This window comes from Lithobates pipiens, unplaced genomic scaffold (genome assembly GCF_037356315.1).
Source record: "Lithobates pipiens isolate NorthernLeopardFrog02 unplaced genomic scaffold, aLitPip1_a1.2 Scaffold_22, whole genome shotgun sequence".
NCBI classification, from domain to species: Eukaryota; Metazoa; Chordata; class Amphibia; order Anura; family Ranidae; genus Lithobates; species Lithobates pipiens.
The window spans coordinates 26,053,291-26,069,503 of record NW_027507784.1 but is presented as its reverse complement, the minus strand read 5'-3'; the positions used below and the strand labels follow the sequence as shown (position 1 = coordinate 26,069,503).

The 16,213-nt window shown below is 46.2% G+C and overlaps 1 protein-coding gene across 1 annotated transcript in view; it reads left to right on the top strand.

Moving 5' to 3' along the window:
• Window positions 1–16,213, top strand: part of LOC143923455 (up-regulator of cell proliferation-like) — a 51,903-nt gene that overhangs the window by 23,652 nt on the left and 12,038 nt on the right. Inside the window, exons 2-4 of the mRNA XM_077447140.1 lie at window positions 125–454; window positions 2,796–3,086; window positions 12,651–12,758. Of these exons, the coding sequence (XP_077303266.1) occupies window positions 125–454; window positions 2,796–3,086; window positions 12,651–12,758 (729 nt within the window). The remainder of the gene's footprint in view (window positions 1–124; window positions 455–2,795; window positions 3,087–12,650; window positions 12,759–16,213) is intronic.

Sequence of the window (16,213 nt, the reverse complement as noted above, 5' to 3'; positions counted from 1 at the left end):
CTTTCAGCACCAAAAATCTGAAATAATCATACCGCCAGGGGGGTTAAAATTGTTATCTTGCATTTGCTTTCCAAATATGATTTTGTCTTGCCTTTTTGCTTTAAATTTTAAAATCTCTTGACAGGTTCAGCCTTGCATGTGTCCGGGCCTTCTCTTCAGCGAGTGTTTCTTGGATCCAATGTTCTCCTCACTTGCACCTTCTCTGTGCCAAACATGCCAGTGGACCCAAATTCCCTTGTTGTGGTTTGGTATGCCAATGAAAGGGAAATCTTGAGATATGACAGGAAAGTTGTAAGTACTCACTCCAGAATCATATTCAGTGAAGAATTGGCAAGAAATGGGAATGTGTCTATCTCCTTGCACAATGTGACCGTTATGGATGAAGGAAAATACACATGCTTAGTTATTCACGACATGGACCATAATGATATCAGCATCCTATTGGAGACACAAGGTAAATGGAAAATAATATAAAAAATAATAACATATTGGCAGTGACTAAAATCTGCTCTTTTTTTTTTGCTTTTCTTGAACCCATAAAGTTAATGCAACCAACAATGCTCTACAGAAGCTGACAATCTTGTTACATGAGCAGAGTTTTTCTACCTGTTGTTTGTACCTGACAATATTTAGTCAGGTTGGAAGCAAATTACAGCTTCTTTGGGTCAGGCCAGTGATTAGCTATATACCTTACATTACACTGAAGATCATGATTTTGGTTTCCAAGTTAACTGTAAATGCCATGGTCCCAGAACAATAAAGTATTAACGGCTGAGTTCCAGCTTATTAACAGTATAACTGGAACTATTGTTAATTCCCAGTCTGTGCTGTCACAACAAAGCAGTGCTGTAAAATATTATTAGGCTGTCATTTAAGCTAAACTCCAGGAAAAAAAAATGCTCCTGCAGTAGGTCTTCCTCCACACTAAAATTTGTCTAGGGGATAATGAATAAGGTGATATGCTTAAATTATTACCCTACACCCCTGGTGGCCAATGCTCTCCTCCACTGTCCAAAGTCCTGGGTTGGGAGACCTCAACAGAATTCAGGACTGCTTATCTACCAATGTACAGGGTGACATCAGGTAGCTGCAACCAATCAGGCAGTTTAAGCAGTTCAGTGCAGGGCCGTCTTTAAGGCAGGGCAAAAGGGACACCTGCCCTGGGCCCTGTCTTTGTTGTGGGGCCCAAAGCAGCTTCCTCATTTTTGCCAACTACCCCATTTTAAATTCCCTTATCCTTGAAGTTTTAGTCCTGTGCTGTGTCCCAATATCTCAGTGGGAAGTGCTGGTACTAATGCTGCCCAGCTCTGCCCTATTGTTGTGTACAGGTGACTCACCTGCATACCTTGTGTTTACATATAAATAACGGCATTCATATGTAAATAGCGGCCGCATTCATAAGTGAGCAGCTGCAGTCAGTGGCATTGATATGTAAATTTATGGCGGCATTCATATGTATATCATGCCCCCTGCAGCGAGGAGACGATGTACTATAACCTCTAGCAGCCAATCAGTGAGCAGTATTACTGTACAGTAATCTCTATCAACCAATTAACAAGCAGAAATCATTTGCTGTAACCTCTAGCAACTAATCAGTGAGCCGCAATGTGTGCTGTAACCTCTAGCAACCGGTCAGTAAGCAGTAATGATATGCTATAACAGCTCGCAACCAATCGCAATTGCTGCCTAATCTTATAGAGTAAACTGATTTAAAGTCTAGCTGCTATTTATTGTATGTCTCAGAGCAGATGGAGGGTGGAATTGCATGGGGGGGGGGGGGGGAACGCCAAGAAAATTTTTGCCCAGGGTCCAATCGATATTAAAGACAGCCCTGGTTCAGTGTCTATAGGGGACTGGTCTTCGGAATCCAGTAAAGTTCCCGGATGCCCACTCAGAATACATTAGTGACTTGCAGCCAATGGGATAAACCAGCACACAGCCCACAAACAGGAATCCATAAAACCCAAAACTGTCAGATTTTTTATACTCTTCCAGCAGCAGCCTCTCCACAATTTTGGAATGAATAGCAGCATGAGCAGCAGGAAAGGTAGTGAACTCTTTTAACTCAGGGGCAACTTTTTTCAAACTTTTTATTTCTACAACATAGTAACTGCTTTCTATTTCTTACTATTTTTCTGTATATGGAAAACAAAAGCTTCAAAATGAACACCTAAATATAAGAAAAAAACAAAAATCAGCAGTCAACTTTCTTTGATCTTAAGGCCCGTACACATGATCAGACTTTTCGACAACATGCAAATTAGCTGTTTTGGAGCAACATCCGTCAAACTTTTCGGTTTTCATCGGACTTTTGTTGGCTGTGCGAATGGACAAACTTTCGCGCGATGGAGCAAAGCTTCATCGCGTGTACAGAAAACCATAGGACTTTTGTACAAAGTACAAACACACATGCCCAGAACCAATGCAAAAGATCAGACAACAATACAGAAGTTGACCAAAGGTGGCGGTAAAGAGCAGAAAAAACACGTGATTTGGTGAAAGTTGGCTGAAAAAGTCCTGCTATGTGTAAGCAATACAAGTTCTCGGCCAACGCCCTTTGTACAAAAATCCACAAGAAAGTTTGTACAAAGTCCAATCGCGTGTATGAGGCTTTAGTGTTCTATACTGATAAAACAGAAAATTTGTTCACTTTAGGGTTTATTTTTATTTTTTGTTTTTTTGCATTTCCAAGCTTGTCAACTTTTTACTCTTCTTATTGAGTTAAAGGCTCGACTTACTGTAATTCCTATGCATTTTCTCCTTTTAAATAGAAGATTAATTTTAATTTCTTACAGCTCCTCCGGTAGTGAAAATAACAAGTATATCTGACGAGGGGGATACACTGCACTGTGCTGTTACTGGTTTCTACCCGCCTGAAATTTACATTGATTGGTTGGAAGATGGAATAATTGTTGAACAATCTGTCATGGGTAGAGTTATGGAAAGTAAAGACCAAAGCTATCAAATTAACAGTACAATTAAAATTAATCAAGCTAATATGCGACAGAGCAAGACCTACTCCTGCAGAGTCCGACATGCATCTCTTCTAGAACCACTTCAGGAAGCTTTCCTTTTTAACAAAACAGGTACATTGTAAGGTTAAATTACAGTATATTTAAAACCCAAAACAAAAATGTATTATATCACAGCTTATCAAACCTTAGATGTGGTAGCATTCATTTTCTTTTTTTATGTTTTTTTTTCCTGTACTTTCACTTAGTGATCCAACCAATAAAACACGTCCTATCTAAGGGTGACTGCACTCTATAGGAAAGCAAAGGAGCCATCTTTGGAAAGTAGGGATAAGTTGACTGTTCTGTTCAAACCTTGCTTCAGACCAAACGTTGGTTGTTCTGACATTTGCATGAATGCCTGGACTTTTGCCTGATTGGCCCCCTGTTTGGAGGGAGCTGATCATCATATACAGAAGTAGTATTTCCTGCTTCTCACCGTCAATGGTTAACTAAGAAAACAGTGGGTGCTGATACCTGCTGCATCCATAGCAGCTGCTACTGTCAATGGCTTGGAATCCTCAGCCACCAAAGCAATAGATGTGGATAGTAGTGATGTTCTTTACCCAAATATGATCAACGGTCATAGAGTAAAACCTAGGTTTGTGAGTAAGTTGGTATACTAGCATCTTGCCAGATGAGCAACATTTAAAAATTTGAACTTAATATACAAGCGATGTTTTGCTATACGAGTAGCGTTGAGTAGTATGATCACAGTTTTAATGTAAAAAAAGTGGAAGGACACTCACAATGTTAAAAACAATCTGGTGTTCAAGTCTGGTGTTCATCTGTGTAAAGACGATGGTGTATACAGTATGTGGCTGGAAGTCCAGGGACGCTGGTGGCTCCCAGCGATTACCAGAGAACTCGGAGACACTCCCAACTGGGTGGGGCAGGCGTAGTGTGCGATCGGAGCACCCGGGTGTGACGTCAACAGTTCCACAGTGTCTCAGGAAGCCACCAGCATCCCCCGACCTCTGGCCATGTACTGTACACAATCATGCAAATGTTCTCCAGTGCTAACAGTGGTAACCCAGAGGTATGAACAGTATAGAAGCTTCCTAATGCTGGTGGTCTTGCTGCCTTCTCAGGATATAGGGCATCCTCAAACTGGAAACTAGCAAAACAGAAAGAGAAAGGTGCACAGACCTAGTGCATTACCGCAATATAATTTATTGAAAAGATTAAAAGAGTAACATATACTCACAAACGTAATAGATAAAACACATGTCACAATGAGTGTACTTCACTGCAAGTAGGTCTGTTAAAGCGGTTCTTCACCCTAAAGGGGAAGTTCCGCTAGTATTATCCCTCCCCCCCTCCGGTGCCACAATCGGCACCTTTCGGGGGGGAGGGGGGTGCAGTTACCTGGATAATCCAGGTAACTGCACCCACTTCCGGCCAGACCGCCGCATGACTCCGCCCACCGCCGCATGGCTCCGCCCCCCCCCCCGTTGTGTTCTGGGAAACACACAGTTCCCAGAGACACAGCGGGGAACCAGCGCAGCGCAACTCGCGCATGCGCAGTAGGGAACCGGGCAGTGAAGCCCTCTTGCTTCACTTCCCGATTCCCTGACAGAGGATGGCGGCGGTGGCTGCAGCGAGACGAGCGATCGCTCGTCATCTGCCGCCGACATCGCTGGAACCTGGGACAGGTAAGTGTGATATTATTAAAAGTCAGCAGCTGCAATATTAGTAGCTGCTGGCTTTTAATATTTTTTTTTTTGTGCAGCTCCTCTTTAATGTCCATCGGTCCTGCTGGAAGACCAGGAGGTATCCAAATGGCTAATACGTTTCGAGGGCGAGAGCCAAGAAATAGTAGTGGTAGATGATCCACTGGCATCTCCAAGTGGATCATCTACCACTACTATTTCTTGGCTCTGAGGAAGATCAAGGTATTGCACTAGGTCGGTGCGCCTTTCTCTTTCTGTTTTGCTAGTTTCACGTACTCTATACACCAGGGATATGCAATTAGCGGACCTCCAGCTGATGCAGAACTACAAATCCCATGATGCATAGCAAGACTCCGACAGCCACAAGCATGACACCCAGAGACAGAGGCATGATGGGATTTGTAGTTTTGCAACAGCTGGAGGTCCGCTAATTGCAGATCCCTGCTATACACCATCGGCTTTACACGGATAAGCACCAGACTCCCTAACGCTGGATATGTTTTTTAACATTGTGAGTGTCTTTCCACTTTTTTTACATTAAAACTGTAATCACACTACAGTAAACTTATACGGCGCTGCACTTTTTGTTCTTTCTGTCACCTGATTACGACTTTTCAAGAGAAACAGCCCCTGGTAGTGGAACGAATCATATTAGTTTCCATTCCTTCTTATGAGATATTTCACTTTTATATATGAGTGCTTTGGATCAGTGGTCATCAATAGTGATGGCCGAACGGTTCGCCCGGCGGTCGTTTCGCGGCGAATTTCCGACTTTCGCCGTCCGCGGGTTCGAACGCCTTTTTCCGTCGTTCGCCCCGGCGGACTTACGTGTTTAATGTATACAAGAACTTTAACCTTTCGTGACACGTTTATCATGTGTTACAGGACAACCAATTGAGACATGACAGCTCATGGACACTTGGACATTCCCCCTAACCTATAAATACACCCGATCCGGTGGCCATTTTACATTCTTTCTTCTGTCACTGTAGGGAAAGGATCCTGTGTGGAGTAGGGACAGAGAAAACGCTAGCTATTTGGTACACAAAAGTTCTTTTCAGGACTGGTATAGGTGTTAGGTCAGCAGCCTGAGTTTCTTTTGTCAGTTTAGATAAAGGGACAGAGCGCTGTATGCTGCTATTTTAGGGACAGCTCAGCCAGATTAGTCTTTCTTCATCATCATCATCATCATCATCATTAGCTGTTACTATCAGGTCCACAAAAGAGCTGTTCCAGCTAATCGTTCCAGCCTACTCTTTTTTGCCAATTTGTATAGGGACAGGCAGGAAGCAGTGTGTCAGGCAGTGAGGATAATTTTAAAGACTTGCTGTTACTATTAGTTCCACAAAGGTTCTTTTCAGGACTGGTATCAGTGGTACGGTAATAGGCTTGTACACGTATAATATTCTTTCTTCCAAATATAGAAAGAATATTATACTTGACTGCTGCCCTTCTGCTGCAGTCTGCTAATCATTCACAACTCACTTGTTCCACAAAGCTCTTTATCAGGACTGGTAACTTGGTCTGTCTAGGGTGCTACGGTACATAGGCTTGGGTGCGGTACAGTCTGCTGTTCTGTAAGGACCGCTATCGGTCCACAATAGATAGGGTTGCCGTGCACTACTGCTGACCGCTGCCCTATACTGCAGCAGTCCTTCAGCGGTATAGGGACTGACGCACAGTCTGCTAAACACTAATACACAACCTGCTTGGTCCACAAAAGTTCTTATAAGGACTGGTAACTTGGTATAGGGTGCTACGGTACATAGGCCTGAGTGCGTTACAGTCTGCTGTTCTGTAAGGACCGCTATCGGTCCACAATACATAGGGTTGACGTGCACTACTGCTGACCGCTGCCCTATACTGCAGCAGTCCTTCAGCGGTATAGGGACTGACGCACAGTCTGCTAAACACTAACACACAACCTGCTTGGTCCACAAAAGTTCTTATAAGGACTGGTAACTTGGTATAGGGTGCTACGGTACATAGGCCTGAGTGCAGTACAGTCTGCTGTTCTGTAAGGACTGCTATCGGTCCACAATACATAGGGTTGCCGTGCACTACTGCTGACCGCTGCCCTATACTGCAGCAGTCCTTCAGCGGTATAGGGACTGACGCACAGTCTGCTAAACACTAATACACAACCTGCTTGGTCCACAAAAGTTCTTATAAGGACTGGTAACTTGGTATAGGGTGCTACGGTACATAGGCCTGAGTGCGTTACAGTCTGCTGTTCTGTAAGGACCGCTATCGGTCCACAATACATAGGGTTGCCGTGCACTACTGCTGACCGCTGCCCTATACTGCAGCAGTCCTTCATTGGTATAGGGACTGACGTACAGTCTGCTAATCACTAACACACAACCTGCTTGGTCCACAAAAGTTCTTATAAGGACTGGTAACTTGGTATAGGGTGCTACGGTACATAGGCCTGAGTGCGTTACAGTCTGCTGTTCTGTAAGGACCGCTATCGGTCCACAATACATAGGGTTGCCGTGCACTACTGCTGACCGCTGCCCTATACTGCAGCAGTCCTTCATTGGTATAGGGACTGACGTACAGTCTGCTAATCACTAACACACAACCTGCTTGGTCCACAAAAGTTTTTATAAGGACTGGTAACTTGGTATAGGGTGCTACGGTACATAGGCCTGAGTGCAGTACAGTCTGCTGTTCTGTAAGGACCGCTATCGGTCCACAATACATAGGGTTGACGTGCACTACTGCTGACCGCTGCCCTATACTGCAGCAGTCCTTCATTGGTATAGGGACTGACGTACAGTCTGCTAATCACTAACACACAACCTGCTTGGTCCACAAAAGTTCTTATAAGGACTGGTAACTTGGTATAGGGTGCTACGGTACATAGGCCTGAGTGCAGTACAGTCTGCTGTTCTGTAAGGACCGCTATCGGTCCACAATACATAGGGTTGCCGTGCACTACTGCTGACCGCTGCCCTATACTGCAGCAGTCCTTCATTGGTATAGGGACTGACGTACAGTCTGCTAATCACTAACACACAACCTGCTTGGTCCACAAAAGTTTTTATAAGGACTGGTAACTTGGTATAGGGTGCTACGGTACATAGGCCTGAGTGCAGTACAGTCTGCTGTTCTGTAAGGACCGCTATCGGTCCACAATACATAGGGTTGACGTGCACTACTGCTGACCGCTGCCCTATACTGCAGCAGTCCTTCAGCGGTATAGGGACTAAGAGTTTTGTCACAGGGTGATTTAAAAAATGACAGGCAGAGGAAGAGGCAGGCCCTTCCGCAGGGGTGGTAGGGGTAGGGCAGGAGCAACAGCCTTGAGCCAAAGTGGGAAGTTGCAGAAGGTGCGTTCAATTACTTTAAAGGACGCACCAGACTTGGTTGAGTGGCTCACTCAGCCTTATTCTTCTGCACCCTCCTCATCCTCTCGATCTGCACCCTCTTCTTCACTCTCTGCTATGTGCACCCCCAAAGACACTACCACCAACAACACCACCACCACCACATACCTTCCGCTTGAGTGCAAATGGGGGCCTTCATGCTCCAGTGTTTTAATAGGGACCCCCGTATAAAAAGCATGAGGGTCAAGGACCAGTACTGGGTGGCAACGTACTTAGATCCCCGGTACAAACACAAAATGGCGGAAATGTTACCGCCGTCGCAGAGGGCTGTCAGAATGCAGCACTTCCAGGCCTTGCTTCGAGAAATGCTGCATTCTGCTTTTGCGTGCGCTGGCAGAGGAGCAATTCCCACTCCCAGAGAAGGATTTGCGGGTACCAATCCAACAGCGCCTGCAAGAAGAGGCCGGTTTGAAGATGTGTTGGTGACTTCGGATATGAGGTCATTCTTTCAGCCGACCCATCGACAGGTGTCATCCGGATCCAGCATCAGGGAACGCCTAGACCGTCAGGTGTCCGACTACATTGGGTTAACGGCCGATGTGGACGCTCTGAGGAGTGATGAACCCCTAGACTACTGGGTGGGCAGGCTTGACCTCTGGCCAGAGCTTGCCCAATTTGCAATCGAACTGTTGGCTTGCCCCTCATCCAGTGTCCTGTCCGAAAGGACGTTCAGCGCAGCAGGGGGGATTGTGACCGATAAGCGTACTCGCCTAGCTCACGACAGTGTTAACTACCTCACATTTCTAAAAATGAATGAGGCATGGATCTCGGAGGAATTCAACACATGTGATCAGTAGACCATGTATATGTCTATAAACAATTTTTGGAATCAAGCACACAGACCTTCTTAATTCATTTGGCTCACTTCCCTGACCCAAAAAAGCACACCGTACTATATGCCCCTACCCTCCTCTTTGAAGAGGTTGAGCGGTGTCATATTTCTACTGGGGCTGCTTATTATGAGGGGTTCCCACCATCCCTGTGCTGTGCTGACTTCCTCCTGGGTGTTCTTATTATGAGGGGCTCCCACCATCCCTGTGCTGTGCTGACTTCCTCCTGGGGGTTCTTATTATGAGGGGCTCCCACCATCCCTGTGCTGTGCTGACTTCCTCCTGGGGGTTCTTATTATGAGGGGATCACACCATCCCTGTGCTGTGCTGACTTCCTCCTGGGGCTGCTTACGGTGCTGCTGTCAGCGCTGTATGTCACGGAGCTGCTGTCAGCGCTGTATGTCACGGAGCTGCTGTCAGCGCTGTATGTCACGGAGCTGCTGTCAGCGCTGTATGTCACGGAGCTGCTGTCAGCGCTGTATGTCACGGAGCTGCTGTCAGCGCTGTATGTCACGGAGCTGCTGTCAGCGCTGTATGTCACGGAGCTGCTGTCAGCGCTGTATGTCACGGAGCTGCTGTCAGCGCTGTATGTCACGGTGCTGCTGTCAGCGCTGTATGTCACGGAGCTGCTGTCAGCGCTGTATGTCACGGAGCTGCTGTCAGTGCTGTATGTCACGGAGCTGCTGTCAGCGCTGTATGTCACGGAGCTGCTGTCAGCGCTGTATGTCACGGAGCTGCTGTCAGCGCTGTATGTCACGGTGCTGCTGTCAGCGCTGTATGTCACGGAGCTGCTGTCAGCGCTGTATGTCACGGAGCTGCTGTCAGTGCTGTATGTCACGGAGCTGCTGTCAGCGCTGTATGTCACGGAGCTGCTGTCAGCGCTGTATGTCACGGAGCTGCTGTCAGCGCTGTATGTCACGGTGCTGCTGTCAGCGCTGTATGTCACGGAGCTGCTGTCAGCGCTGTATGTCACGGAGCTGCTGTCAGCGCTGTATGTCACGGAGCTGCTGTCAGCGCTGTATGTCACGGAGCTGCTGTCAGCGCTGTATGTCACGGAGCTGCTGTCAGCGCTGTATGTCACGGTGCTGATGTCAGTGCTCTGTATTACGGTGCTGCTGTCAGTGCTCTGTATCTCCTGCACCCTCTTGTTTGCCTACCCTGGTCCCTGACCTTCCCTCTCCTCCATTGCCTTCATTAGCTCCATAGTCCTGAATTGTCAGAACAATTTCCCAAATAAAAAAAAAATGCTTGTAGTTATCGATCCCAAATTCACCTCATACATGTATTATGCTATTGTCCAGGTGGTGGGACTACGTGCTACCCCCTAATAATTACCCCGTGGCCGCAAATTCGACCTAAAGGTTTGCGAAATTCGCCTCCCATTGAAGTCAATGGAGCCCGCGGCGAACGGTCGTTTTCGCGAACGTTTGTGCCCGTTCGCGTTTCGCGTTCGCGAAACGTCCCGTCGGAAGTTCGTCCATCACTAGTCATCAACCCTGTCCTTAGGGCCCATTAACAAGCCAGGTTTTATGTATTACCTTGGGGAGATCCACAAAGACCAAATGATATATACGTATTTGGGTTATTTTTACCAAAGATACATAGCAGTATAAATTTTGACCAAAATTTTTTATAAAGAAAAATTAGTAATTTGAAAATGTTATAACCGAAACAGAGAAAAATGCATATTTTTACAAAATTTTTGGTCTTTTTTCATTTTTAGCGCAAAAAATAAAAAACCCAGTGGTGATTAAATACCTCCAAAAGAAAGGTCTATTTGTGTGAAAAAAAGGACAAAAATGCCATATGGGTACAGTGCTGCACGGCTGAGTAATTGTCATTCAAAATGTGAGAGTGCTGAAAGATGAAAATTGCCCTGGTTAGGAAGTGGGTATAAGTGCCCATTCGGCAAGTGGTTAAAGGAATTTTCAAAAACTGCCTCCTGTCTTTATTCACTTTTACACTTTTTTGATGAATAGGTAGAGGTACAATGTACTCCATACTCATTTACATAGGGGGCCGGAATCTGGGGGCCCCTTTGTTATAGGGGCTTCCAGATTCTGATAAGCCCCCCCACATGCAGACCCCCACAACCACCGGCCAGGGTTGTTGGGATGAGGCCCTTGTTCCAACAACATGGGGACATTGTGCTTTGTGCAGAGCCCCCCTGCTCCAAAACACCCACCCCCTTGTTGAGGGCATGTGGTCTGGTTCAGAAGAGGGGGGAACTCACTCAACCCCCCCTTCCTGACCTACCAGGCTGCATGCTCGGATAAGGGTCTGGCATCGATTTTGGGGGGGACCCAATGCCATTTTTTTTTTTTAGCTTGGTGTTTTTTTTCCCATCATTTTCCATCATTTTTAATTGTTGGCATTTTTTTCCATTCAGCTGTCAGTAGCTGGTGAGTCATTCATTGTTAAGGACACAGTAGCTGGCTTCCTGGCCCTCTCATTAGCAACCATCTCAATACGGTAATTTACTACATGAAATAATGCTGTAATTACCGCTAAAACTAACAAATACCGCATTCAGTATTTAACTCAAAATTCTAAGTGAATTGAACACTTGCACAATTGGTACCGCATGCGGTATTTTACCACATTTTATTAGCCCTTATTTAACTCTTAGGCCGCGTACACACGCGGGGACTGTTTGTTCAACTTTGTCCGTCAAACAGTTTCAGCGGACAGTCCGCTCAAAATTAGCATGGACGGACTTGCCTACACACGACGAACGAACAGTCCGCTGAAACCTAGCGCGATGACGTATCGGCACGTACGACGGATCGAAAATTTCAACGTCCTATACACTGCAATGCAACCTTCGGCGTGAAAATCCTTTCTGAGCATGCGCGCAACTTAGTTTGTCGAACAAGCCTACACACGAGGGAACTGTCCGCTGAAACCAAGTTTCAGCGGACAGTTTTTCGGAAATTCCGAAAAACCTTGTTCAGCAGACTGTTCGCTGAAACTGTCCGCTGAAGCCCCACACACGAGCGGACTGTCCGCTGAAACACTGTTCAGCGGACAGGGTTGAGCGAACAGTCCCCTCGTGTGTACGCGGCCTCAGTGAATTGACTCCAAAATGCGAACAAATCTTAAACTGGTTCTAAACACGAAATGTTTCTTACCTTAATGCATTCTCTGCATTAAGTTTCAAAACCTTGTATTGCCTTTTACCCCTCTCCTTCTCCCTGACACTTACCTGAGTCCTGTATCGATCCGGTGCTATAACTGGCTTCAAGTCTTCTCAAACTCCTTCCAAGTCTCACAGGCTTTGTGTATAGCAGCGGGAGTCATTGGCTCCTTCTGCTGTAAATTAAATTCAGTGAGGAGTGAGAGGGTGGGGTTAAGTCACGCTGTGTGTTTCTGTAGACACACACAGCCCAGCTCGGGAGTAAGCACACATATCTACCCCCATAGCAAGTGGCTTGCTATGGCGGCACACAGAGAAGAGGAGGAGCTTAGAGCGCTGGTAGGGGACTCCAGAGGAGGAGGTAAGGGGAGAAGGTAAGTATAAACTTGTGAATTATTTTAATTTAAAATTAAAAAGACTTTACAATCACTTTAGCTAGTAATTTTCTGTAATTGTAATCCGAAAGACACATTCAATAAATAATGTCACAACACCACAAAGTACATTTAAATTGTTGACACCTAAAGTGAATGTTCCAAATATTAGGTTATTGAACTTCATGATTTCACTTAACTTAAGTGTCATTTTTTTTTTATTTGATTTTACAGAGTCATCCACAAAATCTACCATGGCTGTGCCCATTGGGATTGTGTTGGGTATAATTGTAATGGTTATACCAATCATTATCTATACAGTGAAGAAACGCAGGAGAATAGGTAAAAAAAAAACAAAAAAACTCTTTAATATAAAATGTATTAAAGGAAAGCTCAGCTTTTGCCAAAACATTAAATATTCTACATAACTAAAATACTACACATGCTCTTTTGCAATGTAATGTTATTAAATTATCTTTGTCTTATCTCCACTCTCCAGAACTAAAATTGGAAATTTTCCGATTTCCGATTGGAAATTCCGATCATCTGTAGCAATTCTGACACGCAAAATTCCTACGCATGCTCGGAAACAATTTGACGCATGCTCAGAAGCATTGAACTTCATTTTCTCGGCTCTTTGCAGAGTTGTACATTCTTTACTAGAACCGCGTTCTTTACTAGTGATTGACGAACTTCCAACGGGACGTTTCCCGAATGCGGACCGCGAACGGGGCCGATAGTTCGTGAACCATAACGTTCACGGCGGGCCCCAGTGACTTCAAAAGGAGGCGAACTTTGCAAACCTACAGGACAAATTTGCAGCCACAAAATAATTAATAGCTGTGCAAACATAGTCCCACCACATGGCTAATGACATAACACATGTATGAGGTGAATCTGGGATCGACAACTACAAGCATTCTTTTTTTATATGTGAAATTGTGACAATTCAGAACTGTGGAGCGCATGAAGGCAATGGAGGAGAGGGAAGGTCAGGGTAAGCAAAGAAGAGGGTGCAGGAGATGATCACCAGCAGCGTGACATACAGCAATGACACCTGCACTGTGATAGAGTCATCTGACACCAGCACAGTGATAGAGAGCACTGACATCAGCAGCGTGACATACAGCAATGACACCTGCACCGTGATAGAGTGATCTGACACCAGCACCGTGATAGAGAGCACTGACATCAGCAGCTTGACATACAGCAATGACACCTGCACCGTGATAGAGTGATCTGACACCAGCACCGTGATAGAGAGCACTGACATCAGCAGTGTGACATAAAGCACTGACAACAGCACCGTGATATACAGCACTGACACCAGCACCATGATATACAGCACTGACACCTGCAGCATGACATACAGCAATGACACCTGCACCGTGATAGAGTGATCTGACACCAGCACCGTAATAGAGAGCACTGACATCAGCAGCGTGACATAAAGCACTGACACCAGCACCATGATATACAGCACTGACACCAGCACCGTCATAGAGAGCACTGACATCAGCAGCATGACATACAGCAATGACACCTGCACCGTGATAGAGTGATCTGACACCAGCACCGTGATAGAGAGCACTGACATCAGCAGCGTGACATAAAGCACTGACACCAGCACCGTGATATACAGCACTGACACCTGCAGCGTGACATACAGCAATGACACCTGCACCGTGATAGAGTGATCTGATAACAGCACCATGATAGAGAGCACTGACATCAGCAGCGTGACATAAAGCACTGACACCAGCACCGTGATATACAGCACTGACACCTGCAGCGTGACATACAGCAATGACACCTGCACCGTGATAGAGTGATCTGATAACAGCACCATGATAGAGAGCACTGACATCAGCAGCGTGACATAAAGCACTGACACCAGCACCGTGATATACAGCACTGACACCTGCACCGTAAGCAGCCCCAGGAGGAAGTCAGCATAGCACAGGGATGGTGGGAGCCCCTCATAATGAGCATAGCACAGGGATGGTGGGAGCCCCTCATAATATGCACAGCAGATGTACAGCCCCAGGAGTAAGTCAGCATAGCACAGGAATGGTGGGAGCCCCTCATAATAAGCAGCCCCAGGAGGAAGTCAGCATAGCACAGGGATGGTGGAAGCCCCTCATAATGAGCATAGCACAGGGATGGTGGGAGCCCCTCATAATATGCACAGCAGAGGTACAGCCCCAGGAGGAAGACAGCACAGCACAGGGATGGTGGGAGCCCCTCATAATAAGCAGCCCCAGGAGGAAGTCAGCACAGCACAGGGATGGTGGGAGCCCCTCATAATGAGCATAGCACAGGGATGGTGGGAGCCCCTCATAATATGCACAGCAGAGGTACAGCCCCATTAGGAAGTCAGCACAGCACAGGGATGGTGGGAGCCCCTCATAATAAGCAGCCCCAGGAGGAAGTCAGCACAGGGATGGTGGGAGCCCCTCATAATAAGCAGCCCCAGGAGGAATTCAGCATAGCATAGGGGTGGTGGAAGCCCCTCATAATAAGCAGCCCCAGGAGGAAGTCAGCACAGCACAGGGATGGTGAACTTTACAAACCTACAGGTCATATTTGCAGCCACAAAATAATTACTAGCTGTGCACACATAGTCCCACCACATGGCCAATGACATAACACATGTATGAGGTGAATATGGGATCGACAACTACAAGCATTCTTTTATTATATGTGAAATTCTGACAATTCAGGAGACAATGGAGGCGAGGGAAGGTCAGGGTAGGCAAAGAAGAGGGTGCAGGAGATGATCACCAGCACCAGCACCATGATATAGAGCACTGACACCTGCACCATGATAGAGTGATCTGACACCAGCACCGTGATAGAGAGCACTGACATCAGCAGCATGACATAAAGCACTGACACCAGCACCGTGATATACCAGTCCTTAAGGATTAGCAGACTGTACCTCACTCAACCCTATATACTGTAGTACGCTATACCTTACCAGTCCTTAGAAGGACCTTTGTGCAACTAGTAGGTTGTGATTAGCAGACTGTACCTCACTCAACCCTATATACTCTAGTACGCTATAACTTACCAGTCCTTAGAAGGACCTTTGTTCAACTAGTAGGTTGTGATTAGCAGACTGTACCTCAGTCCCTATACTGATAAAGGACTGCTGCAGAATAGGGCAGCAGTCAGCAGTAGTGCACCTCAACCCTATATATTGTGGACCTATACCAGTCCTTAAGGAATAGCAGACTGCACCTCACTCAACCCTATATACTGTAGTACACTATACCTTACCAGTCCTTATAAGGACCTTTGTGGAACTAGTAGGTTGTGATTAGCAGACTGTACCTCAGTCCCTATACTGATAAAGGACTGCTATACCATACCAGACCTTAAAAGAACTTTTGTGGACCTAATAGCTAGTGATTTGGGTCACTACAGTCTCTCCTTGCTCCACACAGCAACCTCTCTCTATAGTGACAGAAGAAAGAATGTAAAATGGCCGCCGGATGGGGTCTATTTATAAGTTAGGGGGAATGTCCAAGTGTCCATGTGCTGTAATGTCTCAATTGGCTGTCCTGTACCCCATGATGGATGTGTCATCATAGGTCAAAGTTCTTTTACACAGTAAACACGGAAGTCCGCCGGGCGAACGGCGCCAATAGTCTGCCGAACGGGACTGCCGAACAGCCGAAATTCGCCACGAAACGACCGCCGGGCGAACCGTTTGGCCATCCCTATTCTTTACGGTCGAAAGTTCAGAGAACTTTTGTGTGACCCGTGTGTATGCAAGCCAAGTTTGAGTGGAA